Source organism: Vombatus ursinus, unplaced genomic scaffold (assembly GCF_900497805.2).
Source record: "Vombatus ursinus unplaced genomic scaffold, bare-nosed wombat genome assembly UNPS02014941.1, whole genome shotgun sequence".
In the NCBI taxonomy this organism is placed as follows: domain Eukaryota; kingdom Metazoa; phylum Chordata; class Mammalia; order Diprotodontia; family Vombatidae; genus Vombatus; species Vombatus ursinus.
Genome location: NW_020954719.1, coordinates 8,979,921 through 8,997,941, shown reverse-complemented (window position 1 = coordinate 8,997,941; position 18,021 = coordinate 8,979,921). Strand labels below are relative to the sequence as shown.

General features: G+C 35.8%; 1 protein-coding gene across 1 annotated transcript in view; it reads left to right on the top strand.

Annotated features, from left to right (window-relative positions):
- Positions 1-18,021, top strand: part of TFCP2 (transcription factor CP2) — a 66,134-nt gene that overhangs the window by 28,597 nt on the left and 19,516 nt on the right. The window contains exons 2-5 of the mRNA XM_027844307.1: positions 7,190-7,341; positions 7,745-7,821; positions 9,307-9,412; positions 17,103-17,209. Coding sequence (XP_027700108.1) covers positions 7,190-7,341; positions 7,745-7,821; positions 9,307-9,412; positions 17,103-17,209 — 442 coding nt within the window. The remainder of the gene's footprint in view (positions 1-7,189; positions 7,342-7,744; positions 7,822-9,306; positions 9,413-17,102; positions 17,210-18,021) is intronic.

Sequence of the window (18,021 nt, the reverse complement as noted above, 5' to 3'; positions counted from 1 at the left end):
GGAAGATCTGGCTTAATTGAGTCGCTTGCCAGGTTTTCTGTAAATTTGTTTTTCTTCCTGCTGCTTCTTGTGTTTTGTTTTGTTTTAATAAAGGCAATACTGCAAATAATCTTCCACCATTCTCCTTTGCAAAATTTTGCAAATTAGTTTATATTCTAAAGGAGTGTTAGTTATATGATATAGGTGTTTAGTGTAATATAGTGGGCTACTGTAATGGATTTGTCCTAACCTGTATATATATACCTTTGAGGAGGGTGCAAACATGTTAGTCTCCAAATTTAATTCCCTTTTGGATTGTCTTCAGTACAAAAAGGGGCCCAGATTTATCACTTCCTTTGGTTTTAACTTCTTTATGCCACACTTAACTTTCAATGTAGAGAAAATTTGAACCAGCGAAAGTTTGAGCAACTCTGATTTATTTAAGTGTTTATAGTCTGAAAGTTTCTGAGGAAGAGAGACTTCATTTGGTTGTGCCAAACAAAATTTTAACCCTAAATTTAGATTTAGGGAAATTTTATAGAATACTTTTTAAATCACAGGAACTGCAGCCCCCAGATAAGAGCCTTAACAGCTCTTCTGCTTAGTCATGATGGACTAGATATTGTTGCCAGGTTCTCCTGAGTGTGATTAGCAAGTGGTACTTTAACCAGACCTTGCCTGTCAGTGACATTTGAGGGAAAAAGTTTATTTGTAAACAGTGAGCTGTTGCCATGCTGCAGAAGTCAGAATTAGCGTTAGTAATATATTCCAGGTGATCTTCACTAAGCTTTTGAGGAAAGATATGCATTTTTTTTCTGGTCATCATTGTCAGGAAGTGGTATGGTAGGAAAATTGCTAATTTAAAGTAAAAAAACAATTATATAACTCTAAAGATTTTCAAATTGAGCCTTGGTGTATTATTGTTTTATTTATCTTAGTCTCGGCTCATTTCTTACCTCCCCTTAATCACCGAATGGGCATTGCCTCAGACAAACTGAGACCTAGGAAAGGCCTTAGTTTAAAAAGGCCAAGGTCTCCCAATGCATCTGGGGCCATCTCATTGTCCTGATCTATATCTTGCCACTGGATCCAGATGACTCCGGAGGAGAGAGTGAGGCTGGTGACTTTGCTCAGCCCTGCCTCACGTAAATCCAATTCACTTGCAAGTCATGGCATCACCTTCCTTGATGTCATGGTCCTTCTCCAGAACATGGTCCTCTTCGAGAACAAAGGACAAACAATAACATTCTTAATCCCCAGACTCGTCTGTGGACAGTTTGGGGAAAATTTGAGAGGCATAAGAACCTTGTGAAGTATCAAGCTGTGTTTTTTGTTTTGTTTTGTTTTTGTTTTTTAGTGTTCTTTGTTTTTGTAGGCACAACATGTCATCTTTGCTACGTGATTAGCACAGAAGGATGAGAAGAATTCCCTCCTCTCTTTCATTTGGTCTGGTGAAGGAGAGCAGTCTTTGTGGGAGGGTAGATAATTCAATTCAATAAACATTTATTAAGCATCTGCTATGTGCCAGGCAATGGGGATACAAATAAGAAAAAGAAAAACAGTTCCTGCCCTCTAGGAGACTTTAATCTCACTGGGGAAGACAACATATAAGAGAAAGCTGGAAAAAGGTCGGGGGAAACATTTGGGGATACGTTAGGGAGAATCTTGTTCCTTGTTCCATGAAGTTGCAGCCAGTCAGAGCTGCAGATGAAAAGTGCAGTTACCTAGAGAGTCCAAATGATGCCCTCCATAAAAAAAAACAAACAAACAAAAAAGAACTATGAGATTTTAGTGTGTCAACCTCCAACCACAAAGGAGAGGAGGCAGAGATGGGAAGGAGTTGAGTTAGCTGCACAGTGATGAGATTTGGAGAGATCAGCTTATCCTGGGTAGGGCATCAGAGCTGCAGATGGTTAAAAAGCAAGGACTCTGCTTCTCCTGTCCTTTAAAATGCTTCCTTAACAATATGTAGAAGCTGTGCAGTTCATAAACTCTGGTTTGCATGTAGGGAGGGAGGTAGATAAATTTAATTATCTAAATTAAAATAATAAGCAAGGCACCAGCAGAAGAGAACTTTGTTGCTTTTTTTTTTTTTTTAATTTTAGTGTTAATTTTATTCAAAGTTTGCTCTGGTTTTATAGGTTAGACAAAACCAATCATCAGTACTTGTTTGTATATCTCATTGGAAATAGTAATTCTACGTTGATTCATATGAATTTAGTCATCTGTATTAATAGTTTTTGTTTTGTTTTGTTTGTTTTTTTGTTTAAGGTAGTTGGGGTTAAGTGACTTGCCCAGGGTCACACAGCTAGTAAGTGTCAAGTGTTTGGTCTGAGCCCAGATTTGAACTCAGGTCCCCCTGACTTTAGGGCCAGTGCTCTATCCACTGCGCCATCTAGCTGCCCCCATTTTTTTTGTTTAGTTTAGTTTTGTTTTTGTTTTTTGGTGAGGCAATTGGGGTTAAGTGACTTGTCAGGGTCACATAGCTACTAAATGTCAAGTGTTTGGTCTGAGTCCGGATTTGAACTCAGGCCCTCCTGGCTCCAGGACCGGTACTCTATCCACTGTGCCACCTAGCTGCCCATTTATTAATAGTTTTTGCTTGACTGTAATAGCCTTGAAATGGTGTAGTGGTTTGAAAGTCAGAAGACCTGGGTTCATGTCCTGGCTCTACTATGTAGCACATCATTTAACCTCTCTAGGCCTCAGTTTCCTCATCAATGCTAGGAGTAGGGTTGAATTAGATGATCTCTTCTATCTGTAAGTTCTATGATCGTTTTAATGTGTAGAAGTGAATTGATGTGTACTTGATAGAGATGGAAATGGTATGTGGTACTTATAAGGAATTTTGACATTTCATTCGTCTTTTTGCTTTTGTGTAATCAGCCACTTAAATCAATAATCAAAATAGACCACATTCCAGGGCAGTATAGATTTTTATGGATAAATTAATACAACTTAAAATAAAGAGTTATCTACCACAATCATGTCTCTACCTCTTAGCAGATTTTAGATTTGAGATGCTGGCTCATTCTCATCTACTTTCTTTAAGAGAATTTATTTAATCATATCTGTCTACTAGTCAGACCAGTTTTGCAAACCAGAGATCCATAGAACTCAAATAATGTGGAGCATATTCTGAGTCTAATATTAATCAAAGCTAGTTTTACCCAACATAAGTGGAGGATAATGTCCTCATCCCCTGAGAACTACTTATTATACATACACTCATCCTGAACTTTTTCACCTTTCCCCACAATTTTGGGCTTGAAAGGATTTTAAGCAGGACAATAATTTCCAACCCTGCTTTGTGTAACCATTGGGTATTTTCCAGTGATCAAGTGGTATCACAAAATTCTCAAAATAAAATGAACTGTAATTCACTTACACACATACATACATACATACATATCAATCATACAGTACTTCTTGTTGGAACTGGTAGAGGAGGGAGCAGGTGCATGAACTCAAATAAGCAAGGACTGAAACTCCCTAAAGGTCGGAAATAATTATCTACTGAGTCTAGTCCATCTCCCTAATTTAATACGGGGCTGTATTTTTTAGGTGGATCATGAAGATTTTCTTATGGTCTCAGGGGTTGGGGTGGGTTCTTCATTATCACCACCAGTCCACAATCTTTTCACAAAGTCAGTCACATTAAGCAAGTGATAAGTTTTAATTCTGGACCTCTAAACAACATTTTTCTATCTTAAAAAAATTTTTGAAGCCATCCCTTGTAACAAAGAATAAAAGAAAAAAGTTCATCAAAACTAACCAACATATCAACACAGTTGATATATAAATAGTATATGTAGTATTTTATATCCATAATCCCTTGCCTCTACAAATAAGGGAGGGAGGTGCATTTTCTCATATCTTCTTAAGAGACAAACTTTGTCATTATAATTACACCAAATTCAGGCATTTGTTTTTTTGTTGGGTCTTGTTTAATTATTGCAGTCATTGTGTCCATTGTTTTCCTGGGGGGTTTTTTCCTACTTCATAGTGTATCAATTCATGTTTTCCTGGGTTTTTCTGAATTCTTCCTATTCATGATCTCTTCATGTCATAATAAAGACTCCATTACATTCATGGCTCTATATCAATGAAATTACAAGTCTAGTCCCCATCCCTGCGTTCATGTCTTAAAAGTTTCTTACCCATTCCCCAACTGATGGGCATCTACTATGTTCTAATTCTTTGCTACCATAAAAAATATTGCTATGAATTTTTTGGGGAGGTGTATAAATCTTTCTTTCTATCTTTCACCTTGTTGGAGTATATGCATAGGCTTGGGATCTCTGGATCAAAGAGTATGGGTATCTTAGTCATTATCTTAGTGTAATTCCAAATTGCTATCCAGAATGATAAGACCCATTGACAATACTATATTATTATGCCTGTCTTGAACATTCATTTTTCCCATCTTTTGTGATCATTTTTGCCAATTTAAGTACTATTTTTAAAAGGTTCCCTCCACCATCATCTACTAACTTAAGAATGTTGCCCAGATAGACTGTTGAGGCAGTATGTATTATTTTTAATTATTCTACCTGTGCTGAGATAGAATTAGCAATGGGTGCCAGATAAGAAATCAGAAGAACTGGATTCAAGTCTTAACTCTGGCTTTTGATTGTTAGTATTGCATTGTGATTATGGAGAGATTGCCTACTTAACTTATTTGAGTTTGTTTCCTCATTTGAAAAACGGAGACTTTTATCAATATTTATTAATTCAACAAACACTTATTATTTACTCAGTTCAAAGCACTGTGCTTAATGTAGGGGATGCAGGGATGGAAACCAACCTAATTCAAGAAGAGCTCACTTCTAATAGGTAGAGAAGATACGTACACAATTTGTGCTACTGAACTACAAGTGTGATCTTGGACAACTCTTTAAGTTTTTAATTGATATTCTCTGTTTCTTCTATCACCATAGTATCCTATGTGTCCTTACCCCTCCCTGAGAGCTAATCACACATGACAAATAGTATTTTTTTACTGTTTTTTTAATTAATTTATTTTGAATTATCAACAATCACTTCCATAAGCTTTTGAGTTTTAAATTTTTCTCTCCCTCCCTCCCCACCTCCCTCCCTGAGACAGCATATAATCTGATATAGGCTATAGATATACATTCCTATTAAACATATTTTTGTATTAGTGATGTTATAAGGAAGAATTAGAACCAATAGGAGGAACCACCAGAAAGAGGAAACAAAACACAACAGAAGAAAAAAATAGCAAATAGTATGCTTCAATTTGCATTCAAATTCCATAGTTCTTTCTTTGGATGTGGGTAGCATTTTCCATCACGAGGCCTTTGGAGATGTCTTAGATCCTTGTATTGCTGAGAAGGATTAGGTCTGTCATTATTAGTCATCACACAACGTGGCTGTTACTGTGTACAACGTTCTTCTGATTCTGCTCACTTCACTCAGCATCAGTCCATACAAGTCTTTCCAGGTTTTTCTGAAGTCAGCCTGTTCATCATTTCTTATAGCACGGTAGTATTCCATTACATTCATATACCACAATTTGTTCAGCCATTCCCCAATTGATAGGCATCCTCTCAATTTCCGGTTCTTTGCCACCACAAAAAGAGCTGCTATAAATATTTTTGTACATGTGGGTAATTTTCCCATTTGTGTGATCTCTTTGGGATACAGCCCTAGAAGTACTACTGCGGGGTCAAAGAATATGCACATTTTTATAGCCCTTTGGGCACAGTTCCAAATTGCTCTCCAAAATGATTGACTCATTTCACAACTCCACCAACAATGCATTAGTGTTCCAATTTTCCCACATCTTCTCCAACATTTATAATTTTCCTGTTTTGTCATGTTGGCCAATCTGATTGGTATGATGTGGTACCTCAGAGTTGTTTTGATTTGCATTTCTCTAATCTATAGTGATTTAGAGCATTTTTTCATATGACTATAGATAGCTTTAATTTCTTCATCTGAGAGTTACCTGTTCATATCCTTTGACCATTTATCAATTGAGGAATGACTTGAATTCCTATAAATTTGACTTAATTCTCTATATCAAATAGTATTTTTTAGAGAGAAAAAAAGCATAATTGATAAATACATTGAAATAGTTTGAGATCACTTGCAGTGTGTAACACCTGTGGACCTCTCACTTCCATAAAGGGGTAGATTGGTAGTATTTTCTAATATCTCTTCTTTCAAGTCCTACTTGATCTTTATAATTTTTGTTCAATTTACTTTTGATGTTTTGATATTGTTCTTTTCCATATACATTGTTGTAGTCACTATGTATGTTGTTTTCTTGGTTCTGTTTACCTTACCCTGCATCAGTTCATATAGATCTTTCCATGCTTCTGTTTTCATCACTCACATCATTTCTTACAGCATAGTAATATCACATTATGTTCATGTACCACAGTTTGTTTAGTTATTCCCAAATCAATGGACCTCTGCTTTATTTCCAGTTTTTAACTGTCACAAAAAGTCCTGCTATACTTTCGCATATATGGGATTTTTTTTCCTATCAATGACTTTGGACAAATCTTTCAAATTCTCTGGTTTTTAATTTCCTCAGCTATAAGGGCACTGTTATAGATGGTTTCTTCCTTCCTTCCTTTCTTTCTAGGCAGTTGGGGTTAAGTGACTTGCCCAGGGTTACACAGCTAGTAAATATCAAGTGTCTGAGGCCGGATTTGTACACACCCCTCCTGACTCCAGGGCCAGTGCTCTATTTTACTGTGCCACCTAGTTGCCCCTTAGATGGTTTCTGATATCCCGTCTAGTTCTGAATTCTATGACCCTAAGTTGGCAGAGATATAAAATGAAAAGACATGAGAGATTTGGGGAGAGGAAGGAACCCTTTCCAGTCTAGGATCAGGGATGACATTGTGAAATGTGACACCTCACCAGGGTTGTTGTGTGGAAAGCACTTTGTAAACTGTTAGCCATTATATAAATGTGAGTCAATAGTGTTATTATTGATGTGTCATTTGAATTTGTTACAGGCTTAAAATGCAACTTCTGTACACATTCTCCTTCACTTGGTAGGCTAAATCAAACCTAATTGTTTATATTATTTATGAGATTTTCAAGGTTTTGTTTTGTTTTTTAATTGGTGGTATTAAACTATTATATATAGTTAACCTACAATGAGAATTAATTCCTTTTTATAACATTGTCCAATGTTTTTGAAAGTCATGTGTTTCTTTTGTTTTAGTGATGTCCTTGCTTTGCCCATTTTTAAACAAGAAGAGTCAAGTTTGCCACCTGATAATGAGAATAAAATCCTACCTTTCCAGTATGTGCTTTGTGCTGCTACCTCTCCTGCAGTAAAGCTTCATGATGAAACACTCACTTATCTCAATCAAGGTGAAGTACGTCTTTTGTCATTAATATTATTGAGCTCCTCTGCATTCATGTCATTGTACAATACCAGTTTTAACTTTTTCTGAAGATGGTGGTTGTGAGTAGTTCTACTAAAAGGTTACCTCCAAGGAGCGAGCTTTTGAGTTATAATGCCAGTCTCATTCCTGTCAGTAATGCAGTGAAAGAATTAATGGATTTATATTTCTAGTTTCTCCTGTCCATTTGTCCTTCTTGTTTCTAATCCAGTTCCACTTTTCCCCCATCTTAGTGATCGAATTGATCACAGAACACTTTATTTTATGATCATAATTAAAACCAGCTGAAAATGTACTTTCTATAAATCTTAAGTTTGTTTTTGATGAACTGTTGGCTTCCCTTGTAAACATGTAATCTTTATTTCCTCTAGGACAGTCTTATGAAATCCGAATGTTGGACAACAGGAAACTTGGAGAACTTCCAGAAATCAATGGCAAGTTAGTGAAGGTAAAGGAAAGAGAAGAAACCACCTGCTCATACAATTTTCTTTCTGCCCTTTTTTGAGACAAAAAATTTCATAGTCTCCTGTAGATCCTACCTACCACAATTTGCTAACTAGATGTGCTGATCTTAGGAAGCCCCGGCTTCATGCCTTTTGAGCCCTACTGATATTTCAGCAAAAGGCAGCTCTATTCACATACTCTTATGTTTAATGTGATTAGTGAAGGTCTGGTTGCTATCTGAAAAGCCTTAAAATGATGAAAGTTTACTCTTCTATCATCATGGTTGGTCTCCTAGGCTTAATATAAAATGAACTGTTGCCATGAAAGTAAGCAAGTCCTCTGAGAGCTTTGAAAGCAGTCTTCCTTTCCGCACTGGATATTTGGTTAGCCAATGGGATAAATAGAACCTATTGCTGCTATGATAGCACCTGTAACTGGAGCTTTGTTGATGTTGGGTTGTTTCAGTCATGTCTGACTTTTCATGACCCAATTTGGGGTTTTCTTGGCAATGATACTAGAGTGGTTTGCCATTTCCTTCTCCAGTTCCTTTTACAGATGAGAAACTGAGGCAAACAAGGTTAAGTGACTCGCCTAGAATCACACAGCTAATAAATGTCTGAGGCCACATTTGAAGTCAGGGAGATGAGTCTTCCTGACTGTAAGCCCAGTGCTCTATCCACTGTGCCACCTAGCTGCCCATAACTAGAGGTATGGTTGGAATAATAGCTCTTTCCATGTTGCAAATAGGATCCATGCCCATCTTTTATGCTTATTTAGTTGTAATGGGTCAGTTTGTCTGGACTTGCAAATTTTTCTCAATGCGTCAGCAGATCTGGGCCAATTGTAATGTATGATTAGTAGAAAAAAAGACATAAAGGTTTAGGATAGTGATCCCTGATGCTTCTTTGGCATCAGAATTAACATTTGAGTCAAGTTTCAAATACTGGACAATGTTGCTAATATCAGTTAGGAAATCCGGGTCATTGAACAGGTTTCTAATGACATAGGGCTGTCTGATTTAGGACCTTCAACAGGAATGTGATGCTCAAAAGAAGAACACAAAGAAGATGAGATCCAGCAACAGACTCAGGCTCCCCACTGTTAATTTTGTTGTGTCATCACTGATTTGCCTGTCAGGACAGTCAGGAAGGAGCACCATGTTTAACAAATACGGTCATAGTATTTAGAACTAGAAAGAATCTTAAAGAACATTTAATCCAACCCTTTCATTTTACAGATGAGGAAACTGGGGCCCAGAGAGATTATGTGACTTACCCACACAGTTAGCAGAGCTAAGATTTGAACCCAGGTCCTCTGACTCCATATCTAGTTCTTGTGCCTGGTGCACCAAAACTGCATTTCATAGGGTCATAGAATTTTAGAGCTGGTGAGACCTTAAAAATCGTCTGATCATACCTCCTTGGTGATACTGATAACCTTGGAGGATATGTATATCCTATTATTAATGGTTTTTGTCTTTTCTTTCCAGAGTATATTTCGAGTGGTATTCCATGACAGACGACTACAGTACACTGAGCATCAGCAGCTTGAGGGCTGGAGATGGAATAGGCCTGGGGATAGAATTCTTGATATAGGTGAATTGGGAGAGTGTGCTACTGAGGGAATGCATTTAGCTACAATAGAGAAATGGTTTTCTTTGAGTGTTATTTCAAAATACTTCAAAATACTGAATTTTCTAAGCATTAAAATTGGACATTATTATTGTAAATAGCATAGAAAAACAAATTAGTTTTGAAATAGAAGCTGAAGTTTTAAACTCTTATTTATATGTCCTAATTATACTTGCTACTTCAGAGAGATGCTCGGAGAGTCCTAGACTTTAAGCTGTATAAGAGCAGGGTTTATGACTTATCTTCTCTAATTACTCAGTCAATCACTCAACAAGCATTGAGTGCCTACCAAGTGCCAGGTGGTGGTGGAACACACACAGTTTATCAAATATTCTTCCCCTGAGGGAGCTTATTTTCTATCTGGGGAAACAACATGTGCCCAAAGAAGGATGTATGGAATAGATATAAAAGCAAACAAGGTAACCTTGGTGTGGAGGGAGAACTAGCTGCTCAGAGACCAGAAAAGGCCTCATGGAGGAAGTGGTCCTTGAGCTGAACTTTACAGGAAACTGGCGATTCTGAGAGATGGGAATGAAAAAGGCATGCATTCCCAACTAGGGGATCAACCTGTGCTAAAGTCATGGTGTTAAGAAATGGAAGGCCACGTGTAAGGGACAGCCAGAAAGTCAATTTGGCTAGACTGAAGAATGTGTGAAGTGTTTAATATGTAAAAAGCCTGGACAGGTTATTTGTTGCCAGACTTTGAAGAGTTAAATGCCAAACAGAGGATATTGCTTTTAGGTATAATAGGGAACCACTGAAATTTATGGAAGAGGGAGTGATAGTGTCAAAAACAGTAAGTATTTTGTACATAGTAAATAAAAATGTGTATTGAGTTGAATTTAAAATTAAATGGATAGCACTATAAAAATAGATCAGATTTCCTCTCCCCCTTCACCTTGCAACCCACAAGGATGAGACACATTGGATTACTCTTCAGAAAAAGGCAGGTGAGGGAGGAACCATCAGGGATGCTCTTCTGTTACTTTTTAAGGGTTACTTGTAATTCTCTTCATATGGCTGCAAAGTGGCATAGCTAGAGCAAGTCCAACTATTTAGTTTTACCAAGTGCAATACATTACTTAATTTTTTTTAACCTATTTTTCCTCAATTAACAGGCATACATTTTCACTCCCTCTCATTTCTACCTCTACACACCAAAAAAAACCACAAAAGACAAAAATGAAGAGAAGCAAAACCATTATAACACATATTCATAGGAGTGGTTTTGTTATGTTTTGATGACATTAAAAGAAAAAAATATATACTAGAAAAGAAATTGTCATGAAGGGAATAGAGATTTATATTCATATTACATTGTATTATATGTTGTATTTATATTTATATTCATAGTCAAATAAAAAAAATTCCAAGATTAGCTGTGTCCAGAAATGTATATCTTGTTCTTCATCTTGAATCCATCATGTACTTCTGTTAGGAGATAGATAAACATGATTATCTTAGGTTATTATGGCTGGTCGTTGCATTGATCAAAATTCTTAAGTCGTTCATAGTTGTTTACTTTTACAATGTTGTTGTTATTGTATAAATTGTTCTGGTTCTAATCACTTCACTTTGAATCAGTTCATAGAAGTCTTCCCGGGTTTCTCTGAAACCATCCCTTTTATCCTTTATTATGACACAATAGAATTCTGTTACTTTCATATACCATACTTTGTTCAGCTATTCCCCAGCCCCTTAATTTCCAATTCTTTGCCACGAGAGCTTTTATAAATATTTTTCTTCTTTCTTTGATCGTTTTGAGGGGTATCGACCTAGTAGTAGCATCATTGTCAAGGGACATTCATAATTGAGTAATTTGAGAGCATAGTTCCAAATTGCTTTCCAGAATGGCAAGACCAGTTTAGAATTATACTAGTAGTATCTTTTTTTTTCCACTCCAATTCCTCCAACATTTGTTATTTTTGTTTTTCATTAACTTTACCAGTCTTATAGGTGTGAGGTGGAACCTTAGAGTTACTTTAATATGCATTTCTCTTATTTAATTTGCATTTCTCTTTCTATTATTATTTGCATTTCTCTTATTATTAAGAGCATATTTCAATCGGAGCATTTTTTCATGTGGCTACTTGTAGCTTATATTTCTTCTTTTAAAAACTGTTCATATCCTTTGACCATTATTAAGTAGGAGATGACTTACCTTAAAATTTGAATCAGTCCCTTAAGTGTCTTGGAAATGAGACTTTTAAAAACATTTTATTTATTTATTTATTTTAGTTTTCAACATTTACTTTTATAAGGTTTTGATTTGTAAATTTTCTCCCCTTCCCACGACGGCATGTAATCTGATATGAACTATACATGTACAGTCATATTAAACATATTTTCATGTTAGTCATATTGTGAAAGAAGAATCAGAACAAAAGGAGAAAACCTCAAGAAAGGGAAAAAAAGAGAGAAAATAGTATGCTTCAGTATGCATCCAGACTCCATAGTTCTTTATCTGGATGTGGGAAATGAGACTTTTTTTAGAGATACTTGCTGCAAAGATTTTTCTCCCTGTTACCTGTTTCCCTTCTCATTTTAATTGCATTGATTTTGTTTATGTATAAACTTTAAAATTTTACCTATTTTTTCCTCCCTTTGCCCCCTACCCTTCTTTTTATAAAGAAAAAGATGGTGGTTAGTGAGAAGTATACATAGCATTAGCTTGATCCATTCTTGATTCAAGCTACTTCTACTCCCTTGTCCCTTCTCACTTCCTTTACTCACACATCAATCACAGGTTCTTTTGAACCTCCTTCATGACCTACTCTCCCCATTGTACTGCCCCTCCTCTCTGTTTCCTCCTATTCCCTGTTGAGTCCAATGTACTTTTATGCCAAACTGTGTATTCCCCCTCTTTTGACCCAGGTTAGATGAAATTTAGGTGATGTCCCCCCACCCCCCTCCCCGGCTTCCTCCTTAGTTATATGATCTTTTACTTACATTGTTGTTTAGTCATGTCAATCATGTCTCAACTCTTTGTGACTTCATTTGAGGTTTTCTTGGCAAAGATACTAGGGTGGTTTGCCATTTCTTTCTCCAGTTCATTTTACAGATGAGGAAACTGAGGCAAACAGGGTTCAGTTACTTGTCCAGGGTCACATAGCTAGTAAGTATCAAGTATCTGAGACCAGATTTGTTTTTGTTTTGTTTGTTTTTGCTAGGCAATGGGGTTAAGTGACTTGCCCAGGGTCACACAGCTAGTAAGTATCAAGTCTGAGGCCGGATTTGAACTCAGGTCTTCCAGACTCCAGGCTGGTGCTCTATCCACTGTGCCATCTAACTGCCCCCTTTCCAGTCTTATTACACCTTACTCTCTGCCATATACTCTTTAATCCAGTGGTACTAAATGGCCCCCATCTCTGCCTACTGGCTTCCCCGGCTTCCTTTAAGTCCCAACTAAAATCCCATCTTATACAGGAACCTTTCCCAATTCTTAATTCTAATGCCTTCTCTCCATTAATTATTTCATTTTTATCCTGTATATAGCATATTTGTACATATTATTTGCTTGTTATCTCCCCATTCAATTGTGAGCTCCTTTAGAAGAGGGACTGTCTTTCGCCTTGTTTTTGTATTTGTATCCTTTGCACAGTGCCTGGCACAAAGTAGGTGCTTAATAATTGCTTATTGATTGACTGACTCCCTACCTTCGAAGGTCCCTGACTTGGTTCTTTCTAACCATACTGTAGCTTTTTTCTGGAGAACTCCCAGCTCCTAACTTCCCCTAGACAGAGACTATATAATCATATAAGTAGGCATGGAGTTAGACTAATAAAGTAGTGATCACGATAGAAAACTCTTTCCTTAATATGATAAAAAGCATATATTCAAAATCATATACTAATCTTTTATGCAACAGAACACTAAAAGCAGTGCCATTAAAATACAGTTGTTCATATATACCACTGTTATTTGAGATAGTTTTTATAAATTTTAAGCAGTAGCAATGAAACACAAGAAATAAAGGAATAAACATTAGCAAATAAGTTTAATTACTTCTGTTTATAGATTCCGTGATTATATACCTATAAAACCTAAGACAGTGAAAAAAAAATTAATGAGTGTAACAAATGACTTTAGTAGAGGGATACAGAATACATCTTACAAAAATCATCTTAATTTCTCTAGGTATCCAGTAAGAATCAAGGAATCTCAGTAGAGAAGTACCTTTCATAACAACAACAAAATGCACCAAACATTTAGGCATTAAAAGACCAGGCATATCAAAGATACAGAGACATCTTAATAATTATCTTTAACAGAAATCAAGGAACTAAAGAAATGGAATATCTGCTACTCATCATTAGGTCAAATAAATATTGTTTTAAAAAAGATTGATACTTTCCAAGATAATCTACAAATTTAATGCATTATCATTAAATGAGTTCATTGTAATAGAGTCAGAACAGAATTCGTGTAGAAAAGCAGATGGAAAAATATCAGTAAGAAGTATGAAAAAGAAAATTGACTTGCTCTATCAGATTTCAAAATGTCCTACCAAACAGTTACTTCACTTACACACACACCATTCTCTTTCATTGTGGAAAAGGAATAGAGAACCTAGTATATTTAAGGGCGTAGTATTTGATAAAATCATAGTTAAAAACACTGGTGAATGGAATCAATGTCAATTAAAAATGTTGGAGAAAATTTGATGACTATGTGGTGAAGAAATTATCTGAATAGATGCTTAACACTTTGTACCATAGTAAAGTCTTAACTGGATTAGCAATGAAAATATTAAAAAAAAAAAACCACCCCTAAAACCTGGAAGAAAATAATATTTTTGGCTCAGCTACAGAGAAGGAATACTTTTTTTTAATCAATCTAACAAATGGAAGATAACATTATAAACAAAATCAACAGATTAAATTTTACAAAAATAAAGGATTCTGTATAATAAAAAGCACTACCTCTAAAAGAAAAGAAGCAGATTGGGAAAAATAGTTGTGATAAATATAATGATATGAAGATCTGACATCCAGAATCTCTAAGAAATTGATAGTCATAAGAATTATAATAAATACACCTCAGTGAAATGATTGTCAATGCTCTGAACACACAAGTTTTGAAAAAAGTATTAACTGTTAATGTTAAACATGAAAATATGTTCAAATTCCCTAATCAGAGAAATGCAGAACAAGACAACCTTAAAATACCACATTATACTCACTAGAATGGCAAAAAAAAAATTTTTTTAATTATAAAATTCAATTCTGGTAGAGCTATAGAAAAACATTCTATTACATTTTGGTAGGATTGTAGATTGCTGCAAACTTTCTGGAGAACAATATTTCAACAAAAAATACAAGTCACAAAACTGATGATACCCTGACCTGGAGATTTTGTTTCTAGAACTTGATCTCAAAACTGTTATGAAAAGTTAAAATATATAGCTGCATTATTTGTAATAACAAAAAAGCAATTTGTATATCCACTGAGTGAAGAAATGATGAAAAAAATGATGCTATGTGAATGTAAAATAATTAAGTACTATGAAAATAAGTACATACAAAGGAATATAGACATGAGATGATACAAAGCACAATCATCAGAACCAGAACAGGATGTATATTGACAGCTGTATTTGAGCATATACAAAATACAGTCATTTAGCAGAACTTGATTCAGATAAATTTGCAAGTAGACACTTGTCTCTATTGATTAACATTCATTTTATAGTAAAAATTTATACATAGCACAGATGAAACAGAAATGTGTGGAATACGAATTTTTCCCTAACACAAGGATAGTGATCTTGAAATACAGTGACAATTACATTTTCTCATTCACTCCTTAATGAAGATACTCTTAATTGATTTAAGTATATAATTACATGTATAGTCATAATTATATACTGCTTTTCTATGTTTGATTAATATAGTGAATTTACACTTGTGAAAGGGGGAGGTAAGAGGGAGAAGAAGCTGTTATATTTTGGTATTAAACAACTGAATGCTACCAGGTTTAAATGAGAACAGTAATTCTCACACAGATACAAATGAGTGCAAGTATGATTGCGCATAGGGTGAATTTAACACAATTATTTACAGTGAAATATTTCTGGAACCCACTCAATTACTATCCCTGGCTTTACATTGAGGTGTTGCTCTTGCCAGTAATAATAATGTTTGTCTGCTTGGCTATATTGTTAAGTAGTAAGGATTGTTCCATATCTTCCTAAAAATTAAATATTATGGGGAGTGAAATCCAGAGCTTTACCAAAGCCAACAATGTACTACTTTGCTGCTTTCCTTTTGTCTGTAGCACCTGCCATCTAATCCTAGATGAAGAACTCTCTCCAGTGGCATGAAACTATACTCTCTCTATCTGCATATATATATATATATATGTATATATATGTATATGTATATGTGTGTGTGTATAAATATATGTGTGTATATATACATATATATATGTTTTCAACATTCACTTCTATAAGACTTTGAATTTTAAATTTTCTCCCTCTCCCTCTCTTCTCCCCTCACCCCAGACGGTGTGCAATCTGATATAGACTCTACTCATACATTCATATTAAACATATTTTCACATTAGTCATGATGTAAAGGAGGATTGTATAGAAGAATTAAAACTAATGGAAAGAACCATGAAAATAAAGAACTTAAACAAAACAACAAAGGAAAGGGGGTGCAAATAGTATGCTTCAATCTGCATTCAGACTCCATAGTTCTTTCTCTGGATGTGGATAGCTTTTTGTGTCTTTTGGAGTTGGGTCTTTTGGAGTTGTCTTAGATCCTTGCATTGCTGGGAAGAGCGAAGTCTATCAAAGTCAGTCATCATACAGTGTGGCAGTTCTCCTGGTTCTGCTCAGTTCACTCAGCGTCAGGGCATACAAGCCTTTCCAGGTTTTTTTGAAGTCTGCCTGCTCATCATTTCTTATAGCACAATAGTATTCCATTACATTCATATACCACAACTTATTCAGCCATTCCCCAATTGATGGGCATCCCTCCAAATTCCAATTCTTTGCCACCACAAAAAGAGCTGCTTTAAATATTTTTGTGGGTCCTTTTCCCATTTTTGTGATCTCTTTGTGATACAGACCTAGAAGTGGTGTTTCTGAGTCAAAGGGTATGCACAATTTTATAGTCCTTTGGGCATAGTTTCAAATTGCTCTCCAGAATGGTTGGATCAATTCACAACTCCTGTGTACTATATTTTATTTGATGTCCTGTATATAATGCTTTTTGACTCTTTTCTGACTCTTTGTACAGTGACCCTCCTTTAGGCCTCTGCAATAACATTGATTGATTCTGTACTCGGACACATTGTGGTTGTAGATAGTTTTCAGTTGGGTCAAAACTAAAATTAAGATATAGCCAGTCATCTGAGTGGCATTTTGGCAAATTGGAATTGATTCAATTTTAAACCTTTGAAATTTAAAAACACGTACACACGCCCCTAAAGTCAGACCAAAGGAGAAATGCTTAGGAGTGTTATTAAATGAATAAGTCATTTTTGTAGAACTGTTAATTTTACTGAAATTATCACTCCTTTTACCTAAAAAGAGGTTTAAGACTCAACCAGTTGCATGCTAACTCTGGACAGGAATATGAAAATGAGTGGTTTTTCATTTAAGCCTAGTAGCATTCAACTGCTTGATAACTAGTATTTTATCTTTCAGATATTCCAATGTCTGTAGGTATAATTGACCCTAGGGCAAATCCAACACAACTGAATACTGTGGAGTTCCTCTGGGACCCTGCAAAGAGGACATCTGTGTTTATTCAGGTAAAAAGATGTGGTGTCCAATTATAAAGGATATCCCAAGTTGCTTGTTTTGCTGAATAAGGAATATCACATAATAAAGATATAACCCCTTAGAGAGGCTCCCAACTGAGTCAAGTACAAACTTCTCAGCATGTGCCTTAGAGCCCTTTTGAATAAATAAATGAAAAAGTATTTACTAAGCACTTAATACATACTAAGTACTATGCTACATGCTAGGGATATAAACAAAAAAAGTGAGACAGTCTCTGCTCTCAAGGTGCTTATACTGTAATTGGGAGAGATAAAACATGTAAAAGAGCTCATTTGCATGGCATATGGAAAAGCCTGAAAGCCCTAAGGGTTTGGTGACAGAGCAAATGGCAAGGTCCAGGGGTCCTTAGGATGCATAAGTAAGTTACATGTGCCCAGGGGTCTGGAGTGCATAGCACATCTCATCAGTAAGTCCTGATGGTCCTCCATTTCCCCAGAATGATTGTAGTTGGTGATTCCCAGATCATCCAAGCAGTGTGAATAACCATGTTGGGGTAGGTGTGAAGGGAAAGCAAGTGGAATAAACACTCTCTAATGGTCCTGATCTGCTCTGCCCTCAATAGAGTCTGTCTCAGAGTAATTTCTCCTTTTAACTGCCCTCATGAATGATTTGCTTCCCCAGATGTTTCCAGTTAACCAAAACTGCTAACCACCTCTGCGCTTGTCTTGTTCCCCCCTGGAATTTTCATATATGCCGTTTTCCTAGCCCAGATTACTCTTCAACTATCTCCCTCATTAGAATGTAAACATCTCAATGGCAGAAAGAGATGAAAAGAGCATTA